Source organism: Carassius auratus, unplaced genomic scaffold (genome assembly GCF_003368295.1).
Source record: "Carassius auratus strain Wakin unplaced genomic scaffold, ASM336829v1 scaf_tig00214583, whole genome shotgun sequence".
In the NCBI taxonomy this organism is placed as follows: Eukaryota; Metazoa; Chordata; class Actinopteri; order Cypriniformes; family Cyprinidae; genus Carassius; species Carassius auratus.
In genome coordinates this window covers 1-24,088 of record NW_020527722.1, presented here as the reverse complement: position 1 = coordinate 24,088, position 24,088 = coordinate 1, and the positions used below count along the sequence as shown (strand labels likewise).

The following is a 24,088-nucleotide window of genomic DNA, read 5'->3' as shown; positions in this document are numbered from 1 at the left end:
CAGGGACAAGGCCAGGGAAGCGGACAGGGTCAGGGACAGGGACAAGGCCAGGGAAGCGGACAGGGTCAGGGACAGGGCACAAGGCCAGGGAAGCGGTCAGGGTCAGGGACAGGGGCCAGGGAAGCGGACAGGTCAGGGGTCAGGGACGGGGCCCAGGGAAGCGGTCAGGGACAGGAAGGGTCAGGGACGGGGCCAGGGAAACGGTCAGGGACAAGGGTCAGGGATGGGGCCAGGGAAGCGGCCAGGGACAGGGAAGGGACAGGGTCAGGGACAAGGACAGGGAAGCGGACAGGGTCAGGGACAAGGACAGGGAAGCGGCCAGGGTCAGGGAAGTGGAAGAGGTCAGGGAAGAAGTCAAGAGAATGGTCAGGGATGTGGTCATTGAAGTGGACATGGGACTTTTGCTTAACTCTTACTGGAGATCTTTTCAATTCCGTGTTAATATTATGGCATGGTTTCCCTGTTTGCTCAAACTGTGTTTTGAAAACTTTTCGGTCTGCTCCACCTCAAATAAAGAATTGCTTGATTTGAAGAGTTGGTGTTGTTTATTATTATTTGGCGGTTTCTCACAGTGCTTTTAAGTTCCTCTCCTTGCAGACCTGGGTAGGGTTGCCAACAGCCATTCGTAAGTTCTTAAATTAGAGCATTAAGGACCCGCAAGGCTTTAGTAACCACTAGCTACTTTGTAACTAAATCTACACATTTGGTTGCACCAGTTGTTCGTAAGGCAGGACGTAGTTTGTAAACTCGCTGCAGAGCAATGTGTAGTTACAGAGGTTTACCCTCATCCAAATGGAAACCTTTTACGTGAGCAGAACTGTTTAAATGCAATAGTTTAATTCTTAAATTTCTAATCACTCTTGTCACTCACATACTAACGGTCAGTGGTGGGCCGTAACGGAGTAGCTTTAATGGGTTACTGTACTTAAGTACATTTTTCAAGTATCTGTACTTTACTGGAGTAGTTTTATTTTGAGTAACTTTTACTTCACATTTCAAAGCATAAAACCGTACTTTTAACTTCACTACATTTCATAAAACATATCGTTACTCCCTGTAATATATCACGTGCTCCGACACGCAGAAGCGGTGTCTGATTCATCATGAACGAACTGAGTCTCTTCAAAATATACTTTTAAATCGGATCGCAAATCGCACCAAACGATTCGTTTATGTATTAGAATGATCCGATTGCAGCCTACTGTCTATGGATTGCAGCTGTTCGGGAGTCGACCACTCACTGATTCAAATGAACCGTTTAGTGCGAGTCTCCAGAAGTAAGAACCGGGAGATCTTGTGAGTGCGTGTGCGTCTGATGTTGCTAAAAGTAAGTTATTAATGTTGAAATTTAGGATTAATTATTGTAACTGAAAATCATATTTAGGTCAAAATTGTCAGTTGTTTGGGAACTAAATCCGCTGTAAAAGTGATCTGTTTAAGCCCACTGAAATGCTCGAGTGCATACGATGCAGACACATCAATCAGCGTCTCTGTTTTAGGAAAAAAAAAAAAAACCTTAAACTAACACAGATTAAATACAATAACTCGTGCATGTTCAAAATCCTAGCTGCCGTAATATTAACAGTTTTATTAAAATGCTACCATGTCCTATGTGACGTCTGTTTTTATATTGTTTATCAACAGTAATGTTATATTGTTTGGATTAACTAGATGAGTAGACAGACATGAATGTTTATTCATAACCGTACTGAAAATAAGTAAATATTGTTAGCTGATGCTAACTATCTAGCTAACAAGCTTGCTGGTGCTAACTTGAGGTAATTTTTATAAATAATGTCCAAATATTTTTATTCAACAACCTATATATATATATATATATATAAACAACTATATATATAATATATATATATATATATATATATAGGGAGAAAAGAAAGGATGTGTTGTTCAGAACATGGTAACTACAATAATTATCAAAGAGGGGAAGAGATGCACCCCGTTTGGCCAGGGGTGTTTTTACACCCCAGACAAGATTTGAGAAGGAAAAAATCATTATGAAAATATAATTATATTTTCCTTAAAATGTTCTTCCTAATTTCAGGCCTTATTATCATGTCATAACTGTGATGTTCTGTAAAACAACAAACTTTAAAATACTTTTTTCTTACTGGTGAAAATCAGATGGTCATCTCTGTTTTCTCTCAGGGACATCACAGTGTAAGCTTCACAGTGAACATTACTCTCAGCGTAGTCCATATCAACAACAAAAATATATCTTGACTCCATATAGTGGTTATTTGGGAAAAAATCCTAGATATTTTGAGCAGTAGGATTATTAAAAAAATATATGTTCTAATTTAAAATTTAATTAAGTAGCCTATATCAAATTGCAAACATCTATGTTTCAGTACTTTTTTACTTAAGTACATAAAAAATTGAGTACTTTTGTACTTTCACTTGAGTAAAATTGAAAAAGGAGTACTTTTACTTTTACTAGAGTAATATTTTACTATACGCATCTGTACTTTTACTCAAGTACTTGATTTGTGTACTTCGTCCACCACTGCTAACGGTAAAAATTAAAAGTTTCATTTAAAACTATACACAAATAAGCTGTTTGTATGTAAATGGCATTCAGAAACCGCAAGACGACTCAAACACTGAAAGAAACCTAAATGCCTTTTTCATCTGAAGAGTCCAACATGAAGCACACAGAGGCTTGCTGTAGATGTTGTGTTGAAGAGGTGTTAAAGGGGATTTTTCTTTTTACTTCTGCAAAACTACGATTGGAATGAATAATGGACTTCTGTTAGCGAATTGCACTGAGAAATATATGATCCTGTGACAGACGGTCAACAGCAAAAAAATATCCACCATTTTGATTAGTTTGATTTGCGTCACGCGGGTTCCACCTACTGGTCAAAACGGTGTAATGCAACAATCCTAACGAGACCTTTAACAAAACAGCAAGTATTTTCATAACACTATAATGTTTTCAGTATAATTTAAACATCACATGAAACATTAGGGTCTTTGCTATTCAGACCATTTACTTTTATGAAATATTGCAGTTCGTTCTTCTTTTCAGTTATCTGGTTATGGATTACAAGTTAATCAGTCCTGTGCTGCGGGTCAATGTTTAATGGTCGTTAGGTTGTGCTACAGACACATCAGTGCCTCACACAGGTTTAGTAAAGATAAACAACTCAATAAAACACATCTGACTGAGAGAGCGTTTGTGTGTGTGTGTAGTCTGGAAGGAGTGAAACTTATTTACATTTGACCTGTTAGCCAGCACCCCCCATTATGGGACTCACAGCTGAAAGTGCTCTACCAAATTTATAATTGTAACAGTTTCCTACTTCTGTGTGTTACAAACATAATTTTGGTGTCTTTAGAAAGAAGACCATTTGGGCTTTACTTTTTATCAACCAGATTTGATAATGCTCAAAAGTTATAGACACTGAAGTGCCTTGAATTTTTTTTACCACACTTAAATATTTTTTTATTTGATATAAAAATACATGAAATGAGTCCTGGAGCAATCTAGAAAAGTAATGGGTTGAAAGCCACATGTCTCATGAGTTTCTATTTCAAATCTGAATAAAATATAATCAAAAATGAGACTCCTGCTAATATTTTTCTGAGACTATGTCTACACCCCCATCACCCCCCTCACCCCCCAAATATAAGAAAATATATATTTCCCAATAGTATTGAAGGCTTCTACAAACTATTTAGTCAGTAAACATACCACTGCATGTTTTTTTTTTCATTTATAAAACGCTAGACAGAAACTTAGACGTCATATAAATGATTTATTTGCGCACTAGAAAAATACAATAAGAATAATTTGAGTAAGAAAAATAAGAATAATAATAAAAAAAAGATTTAACTTTGCCAATTACAGAACATCCTGAGATTGCTAGAAATGCAGCATTAACAATGAATCACGATGCAAATAAGTGCTGATGTGCTGATGGCCACTTATACAGATGGTAATAACACAAATGTGCCAAAGTAAATAATCCACTCCCTCTATTCATATAGACGCGTTCACTTTGATAGCCGTGATCATACAGTAATAGCGAGCTGATTTGGGCTGATTTGCACTCAAACAGATGGTAATCATTCAGATACATTCACATTCAACATAAAACACACTCTCACATATATAAAAACTGTTGAAAAATGAAACAAACATAGAAAAAGGTCATCGCTATAAGTTCCGCCTCCATCAGCTGACAGGTGCGTCAGAGCGCGTCACTAGGGAGCGCCAAATTCAAATAAACTATCTTTTGCCTATTTTTCATTCATTCTTTTTTCCGGTGGATTGTCTCATTCTGTTTGTGACACTGTACGCTGAAAAACCATGCCGTGTTTTTACTAACAAGATGCAGTTTCCGACACGTGAGTAATTCCATAATGGACACAAACAGTTCTGTCGCTGAAGAACTGAAACGTAAACATAGGAATTATGATCCATATTACAACGTTATTGCTTCGTTGGACTAAACGTGCTTCATGAGATGTCGTTCAATGGACCCTTACCTTTCTAACTAAACCGGGATTTACAGCTGTGGATGTGTTTATGACTCGTTATTACGACGGATCTGGTATGTACAGCGTTTCCATTGCTCATGTTTGTATGTGTACTGCTTACACAAATGTAGCAAATACAGTCTTTATAAGCTTTCCATTGAAAAACAGCGATCTGTCGTCGATGCTTGAGGTTTAGATCTTTATAATGATACATAGTTTGTACTATTCATAAACACTGACACGTGCGAGTTGAGAGGCTTTGAGATCGAGGGCGAGGTGCAGGCTAAGAGGTTAAAGAACTAACATCATATTCATAACAGTTACAGCTGCTTTTAACATCTGTCCCCGTTTAGAGAATTTGGAGTAAGTATTAACACCGTGAACTTATTAATATATGTGTTGATATTTTTACGGTATCACAACATGACTGCTGTACCACCTGTAAACCTCTCGTAATTAGGCTACCTTAATTATTATGACATGGCTTGAATGCAGCATTCAGCTCATCCAACCCCAATCAAACACACCTGAACAAGCTAATTAAGGCCTTCCAGACTACTGGAAAGCTACAGGCAGGTGAGGTTGATCAACGTTGGAATTGTTCTCCTTGGATATTTAAAAAACCCATTTTACACAGAGGTTGCTACTGCAGCAACACGTGTTGGTTTAGCTTTGTGTGCTTCTTCTGATGCACAAATTCAGGGGCCTTTTCCAGCAGAGTTTGTTGTGAGATCACAGGTCGGGAGGATGACCGCTCGAGTGGATTTCTCATTGATTGCTGCTTTGTGGTATCTTTTTGGATACTTGAGCATAACTCATGCTATTCAAAGACAAAACACAGGTGACAAGATCTGTTGACTTCATTACACAACCTGAAGAAAAGCAGAAACAAGTGGCTCAGTCTTTGAGAGTAATTAACAGTTTAGGAATGTGTAGGTTTTAAAAGTCTTGATCTGAACAGACATGTAGAATCTGTATTTAAAGCCCTGATTCACAAATGCTTAAGCCACACTCTCTGGCCTCTGAAAATGATCCTCTTCAATCCTCTAGTGGATGGTTTTTGTCCGGCGACGCTGACGTTCGTGCCGGCCCGTCGAGGATGTTCTTCTGATGAAGACTGCCCTGGAGGACACAAATGCTGTCGATTTGACTGTGGGCCTGTTTGTGTGCTGCCTGTTTTCAGTGAGTTTCAGTTAGTGGCTGCTAAGGGTCTTAAAACAAAACGCACAAGTAACACATTGAATTCAATGTTGGTTTGAAGCAGAAATTTTGCCTTGTTCTCGTCTGAAGTAGGTTTTAAATTCATCACTTAGGGTAGTTTAATGCACAGGATGACTTCACAAAAGAGGAATAATAGTAGCTTGCTGTTCATGCTTTGAGTGTGTCGTGCTGTATGTTGAAGTGGCTGACTATGTCCAACATCTAAAGCTGACCGTCTGTGTCCACGCAGTGAAGCCGGGTCAGTGTCCCCTACCAGAGATGATTCCACTGTGTGCTGAAAGCTGTTTCCATGATGGCCAGTGTCCTGCCACACAGAAGTGTTGCCCAACCACCGGTGGCTTTGCATGCAGTGAACCACGTGGTCAGGGAAGAGGTCAGATGAGTTGTCAGGGACATGGACCGGTTCATGGACCGGGTCAGGGCCAGGGTAGCGGTCTGGGTCAGGGACAGGGCCAGGGACAAGGACAGGGAAGCGGCCAGGGACAAGGACAGGGAAGCGGACAGGGAAGCGGCCAGGGACAAGGACAGGGAAGCGGCCAGGGACAAGGACAGGGAAGCGGCCAGGGAAGCGGTCAGGGACAAGGCCAGGGTCAGGGACAAGGCCAGGGACAGGGAAGCGGCCAGGGACAAGGCCAGGGACAAGGCCAGGGACAAGGCCAGGGACAAGGCCAGGGACAAGGCCAGGGACAAGGCCAGGGACAAGGCCAGGGAAGCGGTCAGGGACAAGGCCAGGGAAGCGGTCAGGGACAAGGCCAGGGAAGCGGTCAGGGACAAGGCCAGGGAAGTGGCCAGGGTCAGGGACAGGGCCAGGGTCAGGGACAAGGCCAGGGAAGCGGACAGGGTCAGGGACAAGGCCAGGGTCAGGGACAGGGACAAGGCCAGGGAAGCGGACAGGGTCAGGGACAGGGACAAGGCCAGGGAAGCGGTCAGGGACAAGGCCAGGGAAGCGGCCAGGGTCAGGGACAAGGCCAGGGTCAGGGACAAGGCCAGGGTCAGGGACAGGGACAAGGCCAGGGAAGCGGACAGGGACAGGGACAAGGTCAGGGACAAGGCCAGGGACAGGGACAAGGCCAGGGAAGCGGACAGGGTCAGGGTCAGGGACAAGGCCAGGGTCAGGGACAGGGACAAGGCCAGGGAAGCGGACAGGGTCAGGGACAAGGCCAGGGAAGCGGACAGGGTCAGGGACAAGGTCAGGGACAAGGCCAGGGAAGCGGACAGGGTCAGGGACAAGGCCAGGGAAGCGGACAGGGTCAGGGACAAGGCCAGGGAAGCGGACAGGGTCAGGGACAAGGCCAGGGAAGCGGCCAGGGTCAGGGACAAGGCCAGGGCGGACAGGCAGGGAAGGCCAGGGTCAGGGACAAGGCCAGGGTCAGGGACAAGGCCAGGGAAGCGGCCAGGGTCAGGGACAAGGCCAGGGTCAGGGACAGGGACAAGGCCAGGGAAGCGGACAGGGTCAGGGACAGGGACAAGGTCAGGGACAAGGCCAGGGACAGGGACAAGGCCAGGGAAGCGGACAGGGTCAGGGTCAGGGACAAGGCCAGGGTCAGGGACAGGGACAAGGCCAGGGAAGCGGACAGGGTCAGGGACAAGGCCAGGGAAGCGGACAGGGTCAGGGACAAGGCCAGGGAAGCGGACAGGGTCAGGGACAAGGTCAGGGACAAGGTCAGGGACAAGGCCAGGGAAGCGGACAGGGTCAGGGACAAGGCCAGGGAAGCGGACAGGGTCAGGGACAAGGCCAGGGAAGCGGACAGGGTCAGGGACAAGGCCAGGGAAGCGGCCAGGGTCAGGGACAAGGCCAGGGAAGCGGCCAGGGTCAGGGACAAGGCCAGGGTCAGGGACAAGGCCAGGGAAGCGGCCAGGGCCAGGGCCAGGGACAAGGCCAGGGACAGGGACAAGGCCAGGGTCAGGGCCAGGGTCAGGGACAAGGCCAGGGTCAGGGACAAGGCCAGGGAAGCGGACAGGGTCAGGGACAGGGCCAGGGAAGCGGCCAGGGTCAGGGACAGGGACAGGGCCAGGGACAAGGCCAGGGCCAGGGACAAGGCCAGGGTCAGGGACAGGCAGGCAGGCCAGGGTCAGGGACCGGGTCAGGGACAAGGCCAGGGTCAGGGACCGGGTCAGGGACAAGGCCAGGGTCAGGGACAGGGTCAGGGACAAGGCCAGGGTCAGGGACCGGGTCAGGGACAAGGCCAGGGTCAGGGACAGGGTCAGGGACAAGGCCAGGGAAGCGGAAGGCAGGGACAGGGTCAGGGACAAGGCCAGGGAAGCGGACAGGGGGACAGGGACAAGGCCAGGGAAGCGGACAGGGTCAGGGACAGGGACAAGGCCAGGGAAGCGGACAGGGTCAGGGACAGGGCCAAGGCCAGGGAAGCGGTCAGGGTCAGGGACGGGGCCAGGGAAGCGGTCAGGGTCAGGGACGGGGCCAGGGAAGCGGTCAGGGACAAGGACAGGGTCAGGGACGGGGCCAGGGAAACGGTCAGGGACAAGGTCAGGGATGGGGCCAGGGAAGCGGCCAGGGACAGGGAAGTGGACAGGGTCAGGGACAAGGACAGGGAAGCGGACAGGGTCAGGGACAAGGACAGGGAAGCGGCCAGGGTCAGGGAAGTGGAAGAGGTCCGGGAAGAAGTCAAGAGAATGGTCAGGGATGTGGTCATTGAAGTGGACATGGGACTTTTGCTTAACTCTTACTGGAGATCTTTTCAATTCCGTGTTAATATTATGGCATGGTTTCCCTGTTTGCTCAAACTGTGTTTTGAAAACTTTTCGGTCTGCTCCACCTCAAATAAAGAATTGCTTGATTTGAAGAGTTGGTGTTGTTTATTATTATTTGGCGGTTTCTCACAGTGCTTTTAAGTTCCTCTCCTTGAGACCTGGGTAGGGTTGCACCAGCCATTCGTAAGTTCTTAAATTAGATCATTAAGACCGCAAGGCTTTAGTAACCACTAGCTACTTTGTAACTAAATCTACACATTTGGTTGCACCAGTTGTTCGTAAGGCAGGACGTAGTTTGTAAACTCGCTGCAGAGCAATGTGTAGTTACAGAGGTTTACCCTCATCCAAATGGAAACCTTTTACGTGAGCAGAACTGTTTAAATGCAATAGTTTAATTCTTAAATTTCTAATCACTCTTGTCACTCACATACTAACGGTCAGTGGTGGGCCGTAACGGAGTAGCTTTAATGGGTTACTGTACTTAAGTACATTTTTCAAGTATCTGTACTTTACTGGAGTAGTTTTATTTTGAGTAACTTTTACTTCACATTTCAAAGCATAAAACCGTACTTTTAACTTCACTACATTTCATAAAACATATCGTTACTCCCTGTAATATATCACGTGCTCCGACACGCAGAAGCGGTGTCTGATTCATCATGAACGAACTGAGTCTCTTCAAAATATACTTTTAAATCGGATCGCAAATCGCACCAAACGATTCGTTTATGTATTAGAATGATCCGATTGCAGCCTACTGTCTATGGATTGCAGCTGTTCGGGAGTCGACCACTCACTGATTCAAATGAACCGTTTAGTGCGAGTCTCCAGAAGTAAGAACCGGGAGATCTTGTGAGTGCGTGTGCGTCTGATGTTGCTAAAAGTAAGTTATTAATGTTGAAATTTAGGATTAATTATTGTAACTGAAAATCATATTTAGGTCAAAATTGTCAGTTGTTTGGGAACTAAATCCGCTGTAAAAAGTGATCTGTTTAAGCCCACTGAAATGCTCGAGTGCATACGATGCAGACACATCAATCAGCGTCTCTGTTTTAGGAAAAAAAAAAAAAACCTTAAACTAACACAGATTAAATACAATAACTCGTGCATGTTCAAAATCCTAGCTGCCGTAATATTAACAGTTTTATTAAAATGCTACCATGTCCTATGTGACGTCTGTTTTTATATTGTTTATCAACAGTAATGTTATATTGTTTGGATTAACTAGATGAGTAGACAGACATGAATGTTTATTCATAACCGTACTGAAAATAAGTAAATATTGTTAGCTGATGCTAACTATCTAGCTAACAAGCTTGCTGGTGCTAACTTGAGGTAATTTTTATAAATAATGTCCAAATATTTTTATTCAACAACCTATATATATATATATATATATAAACAACCTATATATATATATATATATATATATATATATATATATAGGGAGAAAAGAAAGGATGTGTTGTTCAGAACATGGTAACTACAATAATTATCAAAGAGGGGAAGAGATGCACCCCGTTTGGCCAGGGGTGTTTTTACACCCCAGACAAGATTTGAGAAGGAAAAAATCATTATGAAAATATAATTATATTTTCCTTAAAATGTTCTTCCTAATTTCAGGCCTTATTATCATGTCATAACTGTGATGTTCTGTAAAACAACAAACTTTAAAATACTTTTTTCTTACTGGTGAAAATCAGATGGTCATCTCTGTTTTCTCTCAGGGACATCACAGTGTAAGCTTCACAGTGAACATTACTCTCAGCGTAGTCCATATCAACAACAAAAATATATCTTGACTCCATATAGTGGTTATTTGGGAAAAAATCCTAGATATTTTGAGCAGTAGGATTATTAAAAAAATATATGTTCTAATTTAAAATTTAATTAAGTAGCCTATATCAAATTGCAAACATCTATGTTTCAGTACTTTTTTACTTAAGTACATAAAAAATTGAGTACTTTTGTACTTTCACTTGAGTAAAATTGAAAAAGGAGTACTTTTACTTTTACTAGAGTAATATTTTACTATACGCATCTGTACTTTTACTCAAGTACTTGATTTGTGTACTTCGTCCACCACTGCTAACGGTAAAAATTAAAAGTTTCATTTAAAACTATACACAAATAAGCTGTTTGTATGTAAATGGCATTCAGAAACCGCAAGACGACTCAAACACTGAAAGAAACCTAAATGCCTTTTTCATCTGAAGAGTCCAACATGAAGCACACAGAGGCTTGCTGTAGATGTTGTGTTGAAGAGGTGTTAAAGGGGATTTTTCTTTTTACTTCTGCAAAACTACGATTGGAATGAATAATGGACTTCTGTTAGCGAATTGCACTGAGAAATATATGATCCTGTGACAGACGGTCAACAGCAAAAAAATATCCACCATTTTGATTAGTTTGATTTGCGTCACGCGGGTTCCACCTACTGGTCAAAACGGTGTAATGCAACAATCCTAACGAGACCTTTAACAAAACAGCAAGTATTTTCATAACACTATAATGTTTTCAGTATAATTTAAACATCACATGAAACATTAGGGTCTTTGCTATTCAGACCATTTACTTTTATGAAATATTGCAGTTCGTTCTTCTTTTCAGTTATCTGGTTATGGATTACAAGTTAATCAGTCCTGTGCTGCGGGTCAATGTTTAATGGTCGTTAGGTTGTGCTACAGACACATCAGTGCCTCACACAGGTTTAGTAAAGATAAACAACTCAATAAAACACATCTGACTGAGAGAGCGTTTGTGTGTGTGTGTAGTCTGGAAGGAGTGAAACTTATTTACATTTGACCTGTTAGCCAGCACCCCCCATTATGGGACTCACAGCTGAAAGTGCTCTACCAAATTTATAATTGTAACAGTTTCCTACTTCTGTGTGTTACAAACATAATTTTGGTGTCTTTAGAAAGAAGACCATTTGGGCTTTACTTTTTATCAACCAGATTTGATAATGCTCAAAAGTTATAGACACTGAAGTGCCTTGAATTTTTTTTACCACACTTAAATATTTTTTTATTTGATATAAAAATACATGAAATGAGTCCTGGAGCAATCTAGAAAAGTAATGGGTTGAAAGCCACATGTCTCATGAGTTTCTATTTCAAATCTGAATAAAATATAATCAAAAATGAGACTCCTGCTAATATTTTTCTGAGACTATGTCTACACCCCCATCACCCCCCTCACCCCCCAAATATAAGAAAATATATATTTCCCAATAGTATTGAAGGCTTCTACAAACTATTTAGTCAGTAAACATACCACTGCATGTTTTTTTTTTCATTTATAAAACGCTAGACAGAAACTTAGACGTCATATAAATGATTTATTTGCGCACTAGAAAAATACAATAAGAATAATTTGAGTAAGAAAAATAAGAATAATAATAAAAAAAAGATTTAACTTTGCCAATTACAGAACATCCTGAGATTGCTAGAAATGCAGCATTAACAATGAATCACGATGCAAATAAGTGCTGATGTGCTGATGGCCACTTATACAGATGGTAATAACACAAATGTGCCAAAGTAAATAATCCACTCCCTCTATTCATATAGACGCGTTCACTTTGATAGCCGTGATCATACAGTAATAGCGAGCTGATTTGGGCTGATTTGCACTCAAACAGATGGTAATCATTCAGATACATTCACATTCAACATAAAACACACTCTCACATATATAAAAACTGTTGAAAAATGAAACAAACATAGAAAAAGGTCATCGCTATAAGTTCCGCCTCCATCAGCTGACAGGTGCGTCAGAGCGCGTCACTAGGGAGCGCCAAATTCAAATAAACTATCTTTTGCCTATTTTTCATTCATTCTTTTTTCCGGTGGATTGTCTCATTCTGTTTGTGACACTGTACGCTGAAAAACCATGCCGTGTTTTTACTAACAAGATGCAGTTTCCGACACGTGAGTAATTCCATAATGGACACAAACAGTTCTGTCGCTGAAGAACTGAAACGTAAACATAGGAATTATGATCCATATTACAACGTTATTGCTTCGTTGGACTAAACGTGCTTCATGAGATGTCGTTCAATGGACCCTTACCTTTCTAACTAAACCGGGATTTACAGCTGTGGATGTGTTTATGACTCGTTATTACGACGGATCTGGTATGTACAGCGTTTCCATTGCTCATGTTTGTATGTGTACTGCTTACACAAATGTAGCAAATACAGTCTTTATAAGCTTTCCATTGAAAAACAGCGATCTGTCGTCGATGCTTGAGGTTTAGATCTTTATAATGATACATAGTTTGTACTATTCATAAACACTGACACGTGCGAGTTGAGAGGCTTTGAGATCGAGGGCGAGGTGCAGGCTAAGAGGTTAAAGAACTAACATCATATTCATAACAGTTACAGCTGCTTTTAACATCTGTCCCCGTTTAGAGAATTTGGAGTAAGTATTAACACCGTGAACTTATTAATATATGTGTTGATATTTTTACGGTATCACAACATGACTGCTGTACCACCTGTAATCCTCTCGTAATTAGGCTACCTTAATTATTATGACATGGCTTGAATGCAGCATTCAGCTCATCCAACCCCAATCAAACACACCTGAACAAGCTAATTAAGGCCTTCCAGACTACTGGAAAGCTACAGGCAGGTGAGATTGATCAACGTTGGAATTGTTCTCCTTGGATATTTAAAAAACCCATTTTACACAGAGGTTGCTACTGCAGCAACACGTGTTGGTTTAGCTTTGTGTGCTTCTTCTGATGCACAAATTCAGGGGCCTTTTCCAGCAGAGTTTGTTGTGAGATCACAGGTCGGGAGGATGACCGCTCGAGTGGATTTCTCATTGATTGCTGCTTTGTGGTATCTTTTTGGATACTTGAGCATAACTCATGCTATTCAAAGACAAAACACAGGTGACAAGATCTGTTGACTTCATTACACAACCTGAAGAAAAGCAGAAACAAGTGGCTCAGTCTTTGAGAGTAATTAACAGTTTAGGAATGTGTAGGTTTTAAAAGTCTTGATCTGAACAGACATGTAGAATCTGTATTTAAAGCCCTGATTCACAAATGCTTAAGCCACACTCTCTGGCCTCTGAAAATGATCCTCTTCAATCCTCTAGTGGATGGTTTTTGTCCGGCGACGCTGACGTTCGTGCCGGCCCGTCGAGGATGTTCTTCTGATGAAGACTGCCCTGGAGGACACAAATGCTGTCGATTTGACTGTGGGCCTGTTTGTGTGCTGCCTGTTTTCAGTGAGTTTCAGTTAGTGGCTGCTAAGGGTCTTAAAACAAAACGCACAAGTAACACATTGAATTCAATGTTGGTTTGAAGCAGAAATTTTGCCTTGTTCTCGTCTGAAGTAGGTTTTAAATTCATCACTTAGGGTAGTTTAATGCACAGGATGACTTCACAAAAGAGGAATAATAGTAGCTTGCTGTTCATGCTTTGAGTGTGTCGTGCTGTATGTTGAAGTGGCTGACTATGTCCAACATCTAAAGCTGACCGTCTGTGTCCACGCAGTGAAGCCGGGTCAGTGTCCCCTACCAGAGATGATTCCACTGTGTGCTGAAAGCTGTTTCCATGATGGCCAGTGTCCTGCCACACAGAAGTGTTGCCCAACCACCGGTGGCTTTGCATGCAGTGAACCACGTGGTCAGGGAAGAGGTCAGATGAGTTGTCAGGGACATGGACCGGTTCATGGACCGGGTCAGGGCCAGGGTAGCGGTCTGGGTCAGGGACAGGGCCAGGGACAAGGACAAGGACAGGGAAGCGGCCAAGGACAGGGAAGCGGACAGGGAAGCGGCCAGGGACAAGGACAGGGAAGCGGCCAGGGACAAGGACAGGGAAGCGGCCAGGGACAAGGCCAGGGTCAGGGACAAGGCCAGGGACAGGGAAGCGGTCAGGGACAAGGCCAGGGACAAGGCCAGGGACAAGGCCAGGGACAAGGCCAGGGACAGGGCCAGGGTCAGGGACAAGGCCAGGGACAGGGACAGGGACAAGGCCAGGGAAGCGGACAGGGTCAGGGACAAGGCCAGGGTCAGGGACAGGGACAAGGCCAGGGAAGCGGACAGGGTCAGGGACAGGGACAAGGCCAGGGAAGCGGTCAGGGACAAGGCCAGGGTCAGGGACAAGGCCAGGGTCAGGGACAAGGCCAGGGTCAGGGACAAGGCCAGGGTCAGGGACAGGGACAAGGCCAGGGAAGCGGACAGGGACAGGGACAAGGTCAGGGACAAGGCCAGGGACAGGGACAAGGCCAGGGAAGCGGACAGGGTCAGGGTCAGGGACAAGGCCAGGGTCAGGGACAGGGACAAGGCCAGGGAAGCGGACAGGGTCAGGGACAAGGCCAGGGAAGCGGACAGGGTCAGGGACAAGGTCAGGGACAAGGCCAGGGAAGCGGACAGGGTCAGGGACAAGGCCAGGGAAGCGGACAGGGTCAGGGACAAGGCCAGGGAAGCGGACAGGGTCAGGGACAAGGCCAGGGAAGCGGCCAGGGTCAGGGACAAGGCCAGGGTCAGGGACAAGGCCAGGGAAGTGGCCAGGGTCAGGGACAAGGCCAGGGTCAGGGACAAGGCCAGGGAAGCGGCCAGGGTCAGGGACAAGGCCAGGGTCAGGGACAAGGCCAGGGAAGCGGACAGGGTCAGGGACAGGGACAAGGCCAGGGACAGGGACAAGGCCAGGGACAGGGACAAGGCCAGGGACAGGGACAAGGCCAGGGACAGGGACAAGGCCAGGGAAGCGGACAGGGTCAGGGTCAGGGACAAGGCCAGGGTCAGGGACAGGGACAAGGCCAGGGAAGCGGACAGGGTCAGGGACAAGGTCAGGGACAAGGCCAGGGAAGCGGACAGGGTCAGGGACAAGGCCAGGGAAGCGGACAGGGTCAGGGACAAGGCCAGGGAAGCGGACAGGGTCAGGGACAAGGCCAGGGAAGCGGACAGGGTCAGGGACAAGGCCAGGGAAGCGGCCAGGGTCAGGGACAAGGCCAGGGTCAGGGACAAGGCCAGGGAAGCGGCCAGGGCCAGGGTCAGGGACAAGGCCAGGGACAGGGACAAGGCCAGGGCCAGGGCCAGGGACAAGGCCAGGGTCAGGGCCAGGGTCAGGGACAAGGCCAGGGTCAGGGACAAGGCCAGGGAAGCGGACAGGGTCAGGGACAGGGCCAGGGAAGCGGCCAGGGTCAGGGACAGGGCCAGGGTCAGGGACAGGGCCAGGGTCAGGGACAGGGCCAGGGTCAGGGACAAGGCCAGGGACAGGGACAGGGCCAGGGTCAGGGACAAGGCCAGGGACAGGGACAAGGCCAGGGTCAGGGACAAGGCCAGGGACAAGGCCAGGGTCAGGGACAGGGACAGGGACAAGGCCAGGGTCAGGGACAGGGACAGGGACAAGGCCAGGGTCAGGGACAGGGACAGGGACAAGGCCAGGGAAGCGGACAGGGTCAGGGACAAGGCCAGGGAAGCGGACAGGGTCAGGGACAAGGCCAGGGAAGCGGACAGGGTCAGGGACAAGGCCAGGGAAGCGGACAGGGTCAGGGACAGGGACAAGGCCAGGGAAGCGGACAGGGTCAGGGACAGGGACAAGGCCAGGGACAAGGCCAGGGAAGCGGACAGGGTCAGGGACAGGGCCAAGGCCAGGGAAGCGGTCAGGGTCAGGGACGGGGCCAGGGAAGCGGGTCAGGGACGGGGCCAGGGAAGCGGTCAGGGACAAGGACAGGGTCAGGGACGGGGCCAGGGAAACGGTCAGGGACAAGGTCAGGGATGGGGCCAGGGAAGCGGCCAGGGACAGGGAAGTGGACAGGGTCAGGGACAAGGACAGGGAAGCGGACAGGGTCAGGGACAAGGACAGGGAAGCGGCCAGGGTCAGGGAAGTGGAAGAGGTCAGGGAAGAAGTCAAGAGAATGGTCAGGGATGTGGTCATTGAAGTGGACATGGGACTTTTGCTTAACTCTTACTGGAGATCTTTTCAATTCCGTGTTAATATTATGGCATGGTTTCCCTGTTTGCTCAAACTGTGTTTTGAAAACTTTTCGGTCTGCTCCACCTCAAATAAAGAATTGCTTGATTTGAAGAGTTGGTGTTGTTTATTATTATTTGGCGGTTTCTCACAGTGCTTTTAAGTTCCTCTCCTTGAGACCTGGGTAGGGTTGCACCAGCCATTCGTAAGTTCTTAAATTAGATCATTAAGACCGCAAGGCTTTAGTAACCACTAGCTACTTTGTAACTAAATCTACACATTTGGTTGCACCAGTTGTTCGTAAGGCAGGACGTAGTTTGTAAACTCGCTGCAGAGCAATGTGTAGTTACAGAGGTTTACCCTCATCCAAATGGAAACCTTTTACGTGAGCAGAACTGTTTAAATGCAATAGTTTAATTCTTAAATTTCTAATCACTCTTGTCACTCACATACTAACGGTCAGTGGTGGGCCGTAACGGAGTAGCTTTAATGGGTTACTGTACTTAAGTACATTTTTCAAGTATCTGTACTTTACTGGAGTAGTTTTATTTTGAGTAACTTTTACTTCACATTTCAAAGCATAAAACCGTACTTTTAACTTCACTACATTTCATAAAACATATCGTTACTCCCTGTAATATATCACGTGCTCCGACACGCAGAAGCGGTGTCTGATTCATCATGAACGAACTGAGTCTCTTCAAAATATACTTTTAAATCGGATCGCAAATCGCACCAAACGATTCGTTTATGTATTAGAATGATCCGATTGCAGCCTACTGTCTATGGATTGCAGCTGTTCGGGAGTCGACCACTCACTGATTCAAATGAACCGTTTAGTGCGAGTCTCCAGAAGTAAGAACCGGGAGATCTTGTGAGTGCGTGTGCGTCTGATGTTGCTAAAAGTAAGTTATTAATGTTGAAATTTAGGATTAATTATTGTAACTGAAAATCATATTTAGGTCAAAATTGTCAGTTGTTTGGGAACTAAATCCGCTGTAAAAAGTGATCTGTTTAAGCCCACTGAAATGCTCGAGTGCATACGATGCAGACACATCAATCAGCGTCTCTGTTTTAGGAAAAAAAAAAAAAACCTTAAACTAACACAGATTAAATACAATAACTCGTGCATGTTCAAAATCCTAGCTGCCGTAATATTAACAGTTTTATTAAAATGCTACCATGTCCTATGTGACGTCTGTTTTTATATTGTTTATCAACAGTAATGTTATATTGTTTGGATTAACTAGATGAGTAGACAGACATGAATGTTTATTCATAACCGTACTGAAAATAAGTAAATATTGTTAGCTGATGCTAACTATCTAGCTAACAAGCTTGCTGGTGCTAACTTGAGGTAATTTTTATAAATAATGTCCAAATATTTTTATTCAACAACCTATATATACATATATATATAAACAACCTATATATATATATATATATATATATATATATATATATATATATATAGGGAGAAAAGAAAGGATGTGTTGTTCAGAACATGGTAACTACAATAATTATCAAAGAGGGGAAGAGATGCACCCCGTTTGGCCAGGGGTGTTTTTACACCCCAGACAAGATTTGAGAAGGAAAAAATCATTATGAAAATATAATTATATTTTCCTTAAAATGTTCTTCCTAATTTCAGGCCTTATTATCATGTCATAACTGTGATGTTCTGTAAAACAACAAACTTTAAAATACTTTTTTCTTACTGGTGAAAATCAGATGGTCATCTCTGTTTTCTCTCAGGGACATCACAGTGTAAGCTTCACAGTGAACATTACTCTCAGCGTAGTCCATATCAACAACAAAAATATATCTTGACTCCATATAGTGGTTATTTGGGAAAAAATCCTAGATATTTTGAGCAGTAGGATTATTAAAAAAATATATGTTCTAATTTAAAATTTAATTAAGTAGCCTATATCAAATTGCAAACATCTATGTTTCAGTACTTTTTTACTTAAGTACATAAAAAATTGAGTACTTTTGTACTTTCACTTGAGTAAAATTGAAAAAGGAGTACTTTTACTTTTACTAGAGTAATATTTTACTATACGCATCTGTACTTTTACTCAAGTACTTGATTTGTGTACTTCGTCCACCACTGCTAACGGTAAAAATTAAAAGTTTCATTTAAAACTATACACAAATAAGCTGTTTGTATGTAAATGGCATTCAGAAACCGCAAGACGACTCAAACACTGAAAGAAACCTAAATGCCTTTTTCATCTGAAGAGTCCAACATGAAGCACACAGAGGCTTGCTGTAGATGTTGTGTTGAAGAGGTGTTAAAGGGGATTTTTCTTTTTACTTCTGCAAAACTACGATTGGAATGAATAATGGACTTCTGTTAGCGAATTGCACTGAGAAATATATGATCCTGTGACAGACGGTCAACAGCAAAAAAATATCCACCATTTTGATTAGTTTGATTTGCGTCACGCGGGTTCCACCTACTGGTCAAAACGGTGTAATGCAACAATCCTAACGAGACCTTTAACAAAACAGCAAGTATTTTCATAACACTGTAATGTTTTCAGTATAATTTAAACATCACATGAAACATTAGGGTCTTTGCTATTCAGACCATTTACTTTTATGAAATATTGCAGTTCGTTCTTCTTTTCAGTTATCTGGTTATGGATTACAAGTTAATCAGTCCTGTGCTGCGGGTCAATGTTTAATGGTCGTTAGGTTGTGCTACAGACACATCAGTGCCTCACACAGGTTTAGTAAAGATAAACAACTCAATAAAACACATCTGACTGAGAGAGCGTTTGTGTGTGTGTGTAGTCTGGAAGGAGTGAAACTTATTTACATTTGACCTGTTAGCCAGCACCCCCCATTATGGGACTCACAGCTGAAAGTGCTCTACCAAATTTATAATTGTAACAGTTTCCTACTTCTGTGTGTTACAAACATAATTTTGGTGTCTTTAGAAAGAAGACCATTTGGGCTTTACTTTTTATCAACCAGATTTGATAATGCTCAAAAGTTATAGACACTGAAGTGCCTTGAATTTTTTTTACCACACTTAAATATTTTTTTATTTGATATAAAAATACATGAAATGAGTCCTGGAGCAATCTAGAAAAGTAATGGGTTGAAAGCCACATGTCTCATGAGTTTCTATTTCAAATCTGAATAAAATATAATCAAAAATGAGACTCCTGCTAATATTTTTCTGAGACTATGTCTACACCCCCATCACCCCCCTCACCCCCCAAATATAAGAAAATATATATTTCCCAATAGTATTGAAGGCTTCTACAAACTATTTAGTCAGTAAACATACCACTGCATGTTTTTTTTTTCATTTATAAAACGCTAGACAGAAACTTAGACGTCATATAAATGATTTATTTGCGCACTAGAAAAATACAATAAGAATAATTTGAGTAAGAAAAATAAGAATAATAAGAAAAAAAAGATTTAACTTTGCCAATTACAGAACATCCTGAGATTGCTAGAAATGCAGCATTAACAATGAATCACGATGCAAATAAGTGCTGATGTGCTGATGGCCACTTATACAGATGGTAATAACACAAATGTGCCAAAGTAAATAATCCACTCCCTCTATTCATATAGACGCGTTCACTTTGATAGCCGTGATCATACAGTAATAGCGAGCTGATTTGGGCTGATTTGCACTCAAACAGATGGTAATCATTCAGATACATTCACATTCAACATAAAACACACTCTCACATATATAAAAACTGTTGAAAAATGAAACAAACATAGAAAAAGGTGATCGCTATAAGTTCCGCCTCCATCAGCTGACAGGTGCGTCAGAGCGCGTCACTAGGGAGCGCCAAATTCAAATAAACTATCTTTTGCCTATTTTTCATTCATTCTTTTTTCCGGTGGATTGTCTCATTCTGTTTGTGACACTGTACGCTGAAAAACCATGCCGTGTTTTTACTAACAAGATGCAGTTTCCGACACGTGAGTAATTCCATAATGGACACAAACAGTTCTGTCGCTGAAGAAGTGAAACGTAAACATAGGAATTATGATCCATATTACAACGTTATTGCTTCGTTGGACTAAACGTGCTTCATGAGATGTCGTTCAATGGACCCTTACCTTTCTAACTAAACCGGGATTTACAGCTGTGGATGTGTTTATGACTCGTTATTACGACGGATCTGGTATGTACAGCGTTTCCATTGCTCATGTTTGTATGTGTACTGCTTACACAAATGTAGCAAATACAGTCTTTATAAGCTTTCCATTGAAAAACAGCGATCTGTCGTCGATGCTTGAGGTTTAGATCTTTATAATGATACATAGTTTGTACTATTCATAAACACTGACACGTGCGAGTTGAGAGGCTTTGAGATCGAGGGCGAGGTGCAGGCTAAGAGGTTAAAGAACTAACATCATATTCATAACAGTTACAGCTGCTTTTAACATCTGTCCCCGTTTAGAGAATTTGGAGTAAGTATTAACACCGTGAACTTATTAATATATGTGTTGATATTTTTACGGTATCACAACATGACTGCTGTACCACCTGTAATCCTCTCGTAATTAGGCTACCTTAATTATTATGACATGGCTTGAATGCAGCATTCAGCTCATCCAACCCCAATCAAACACACCTGAACAAGCTAATTAAGGCCTTCCAGACTACTGGAAAGCTACAGGCAGGTGAGATTGATCAACGTTGGAATTGTTCTCCTTGGATATTTAAAAAACCCATTTTACACAGAGGTTGCTACTGCAGCAACACGTGTTGGTTTAGCTTTGTGTGCTTCTTCTGATGCACAAATTCAGGGGCCTTTTCCAGCAGAGTTTGTTGTGAGATCACAGGTCGGGAGGATGACCGCTCGAGTGGATTTCTCATTGATTGCTGCTTTGTGGTATCTTTTTGGATACTTGAGCATAACTCATGCTATTCAAAGACAAAACACAGGTGACAAGATCTGTTGACTTCATTACACAACCTGAAGAAAAGCAGAAACAAGTGGCTCAGTCTTTGAGAGTAATTAACAGTTTAGGAATGTGTAGGTTTTAAAAGTCTTGATCTGAACAGACATGTAGAATCTGTATTTAAAGCCCTGATTCACAAATGCTTAAGCCACACTCTCTGGCCTCTGAAAATGATCCTCTTCAATCCTCTAGTGGATGGTTTTTGTCCGGCGACGCTGACGTTCGTGCCGGCCCGTCGAGGATGTTCTTCTGATGAAGACTGCCCTGGAGGACACAAATGCTGTCGATTTGACTGTGGGCCTGTTTGTGTGCTGCCTGTTTTCAGTGAGTTTCAGTTAGTGGCTGCTAAGGGTCTTAAAACAAAACGCACAAGTAACACATTGAATTCAATGTTGGTTTGAAGCAGAAATTTTGCCTTGTTCTCGTCTGAAGTAGGTTTTAAATTCATCACTTAGGGTAGTTTAATGCACAGGATGACTTCACAAAAGAGGAATAATAGTAGCTTGCTGTTCATGCTTTGAGTGTGTCGTGCTGTATGTTGAAGTGGCTGACTATGTCCAACATCTAAAGCTGACCGTCTGTGTCCACGCAGTGAAGCCGGGTCAGTGTCCCCTACCAGAGATGATTCCACTGTGTGCTGAAAGCTGTTTCCATGATGGCCAGTGTCCTGCCACACAGAAGTGTTGCCCAACCACCGGTGGCTTTGCATGCAGTGAACCACGTGGTCAGGGAAGAGGGTCAGATGAGTTGTCAGGGACATGGACCGGTTCATGGACCGGGTCAGGGCCAGGGTAGCGGTCTGGGTCAGGGACAGGGCCAGGGACAAGGACAAGGACAGGGAAGCGGCCAGGGACAAGGACAGGGAAGCGGACAGGGAAGCGCCAGGGACAAGGACAGGGAAGCGGCCAGGGACAAGGACAGGGAAGCGGCCAGGGAAGCCGGGTCAGGACAAGGCCAGGCGTCAGGGACAAGGCCAGGGTCAGGGACAGGCAGGGACAGGGACAGGCCAGGGACAAGGCCAGGGACAAGGCCAGGCGACAAGGCCAGGGACAAGGCCAGGGACAAGGCCAGGGACAGGCCAGGGACAGCGGCCAGGGACAGGCCAGGGACAGCGGCCAGGGAAAGGCCAGGGACAGCGGTCAGGGACAAGGCCAGGGAAGCGGTCAGGGAAGGCCTATGGGAAGCCAGAGGCCAGGGAGTCAGGACAGGGCCAGGGTCAGGGACTACAGGCCCAGGGAAGAGGTCAGGGACAGGCAGGGAGCGGAAGGGAGCGGCCAGGGTCAGGGACAAGGCCAGGGTCGGGACAGGGACAAGGCCAGGGTCAGGGACAGGGACAAGGCCAGGGAAGCGGACAGGGTCAGGGACAGGGACAAGGTCAGGGACAAGGCCAGGGACAGGGACAAGGCCAGGGAAGCGGCCAGGGTCAGGGTCAGGGACAAGGCCAGGGTCAGGGACAGGGACAAGGCCAGGGAAGCGGACAGGGTCAGGGACAAGGCCAGGGAAGCGGACAGGGTCAGGGACAAGGCCAGGAAGCGGACCAGGGTCAAGGGACAAGGTCAGGGACAAGGCCAGGGAAGCGGCAGGGTCAGGGACAAGGCCAGGGAAGCGGCAGCGTCAGGGACAAGGCCAGGGAACGGCCAGGGTCAGGAAAGGCCAGGGAAGGGCGGCCAGGGTCAGGGACAAGGCCAGGGTCAGGGACAAGCCAGGGAAGCGGCCAGGGTCAGGACAAGGCCAGGGTCAGGGACAAGGCCAGGGAAGCGGCAGGGTCAGGGACAAGGCCCAGGGTCAGGGACAAGGCCAGGGAAGCGGACAGGGCCAGGGACAGGGACAAGGCCAGGGACAGGGACAAGGCCAGGAACAGGGACAAGGCCAGGGACAGGGACAAGGCCAGGGGAAGCGGACAGGGTCAGGTCAGGGACAAGGCCAGGGTCAGGACAGGGACAAGGCCAGGGAAGCGGACAGGGTCAGGGACAGGTCAGGGACAAGGCCAGGGAAGCGGACAGGGTCAGGGACAAGGCCAGGGAAGCGGACAGGGTCAGGGACAAGGCCAGGGAAGCGGACAGGGTCAGGGACAGGCCAGGGAAGCGGACAGGGTCAGGGACAAGGCCAGGGAAGCGCGGACAGGGTCAGGGAAACAAGGCAGGGGTCAGGGACAAGGGCCAGGGAAGCGGACAGGGTCAGGGACAAGGCCAGGGAAGCGGACAGGGTCAGGGACAAGGCCAGGGAAGCGGACAGGGTCAGGGACAAGGCCAGGGAAGCGGACAGGGTCAGGGACAGGGACCCAAGGCCAGGGAAAGCGGACAGGGTCAGGGACAGGGCAAGGCCAGGGAAGCGGTCAGGGTCAGGGACGGGGCCAGGGAAGCGGTCAAAGGGACGGGGCCAGGGAAGCGGTCAGGGACAAGGCAGGGTCAGGGACGGGGCCAGGGAAACGGTCAGGGACAAGGTCAGGGATGGGGCCAGGGAAGCGGCCAGGGACAGGGAAGTGGACAGGGTCAGGGACAAGGACAGGGAAGCGGACAGGGTCAGGGACAAGGACAGGGAAGCGGCCAGGGTCAGGGAAGTGGAAGAGGTCAGGGAAGAAGTCAAGAGAATGGTCAGGGATGTGGTCATTGAAGTGGACATGGGACTTTTGCTTAACTCTTACTGGAGATCTTTTCAATTCCGTGTTAATATTATGGCATGGTTTCCCTGTTTGCTCAAACTGTGTTTTGAAAACTTTTCGGTCTGCTCCACCTCAAATAAAGAATTGCTTGATTTGAAGAGTTGG

At 45.4% G+C, this 24,088-nt stretch overlaps 3 protein-coding genes across 3 annotated transcripts; all 3 read left to right on the top strand.

Moving 5' to 3' along the window:
* Positions 1-5,110: 5,110 nt before the first annotated feature.
* Positions 5,111-7,646, top strand: LOC113092419 (fibroin heavy chain-like; the record flags this gene model as incomplete). Its single annotated transcript, XM_026258010.1, has 6 exons — positions 5,111-5,344; positions 5,554-5,685; positions 5,954-6,097; positions 6,212-6,565; positions 7,105-7,476; positions 7,519-7,646. Coding segments are annotated over exons 1-6 (1,224 nt in total), but the record flags the coding sequence as incomplete, so codon positions are not given.
* Positions 7,647-12,675: 5,029 nt separating this feature from the next.
* LOC113092417 (glycine-rich cell wall structural protein 1.8-like) lies at positions 12,676-15,758 on the top strand (the record flags this gene model as incomplete). The annotated part of the gene is made up of 5 exons (XM_026258008.1): positions 12,676-13,338; positions 13,548-13,661; positions 13,948-14,079; positions 14,338-14,703; positions 15,406-15,758. Coding segments are annotated over exons 1-5 (1,059 nt in total), but the record flags the coding sequence as incomplete, so codon positions are not given.
* A 5,331-nt stretch (positions 15,759-21,089) lies between these two features.
* Positions 21,090-22,196, top strand: LOC113092418 (WAP four-disulfide core domain protein 2-like). The gene is made up of 3 exons (XM_026258009.1): positions 21,090-21,304; positions 21,514-21,645; positions 21,914-22,196. Exons 1-3 carry the CDS (start codon positions 21,211-21,213, stop codon positions 22,114-22,116), a joined length of 429 nt encoding a protein of 142 aa, XP_026113794.1. The 5' UTR covers positions 21,090-21,210; the 3' UTR covers positions 22,117-22,196.
* The last annotated feature ends 1,892 nt before the right edge of the window (positions 22,197-24,088 follow it).

What these genes read in the sequence shown, in the direction of transcription:
- LOC113092418 (XM_026258009.1), top strand. Translation starts at nt 21,211, where the DNA reads ATGACCGCTCGAGTGGATTTCTCATTGATTGCTGCTTTGTGGTATCTT. An exon ending in TATTCAAAGACAAAACACAG is followed by an intron (nt 21,305 to 21,513) that starts GTGACAAGATCT and finishes TCAATCCTCTAG; the next exon opens with TGGATGGTTTTTGTCCGGCG. An exon ending in TTGTGTGCTGCCTGTTTTCA is followed by an intron (nt 21,646 to 21,913) that starts GTGAGTTTCAGT and finishes GTGTCCACGCAG; the next exon opens with TGAAGCCGGGTCAGTGTCCC.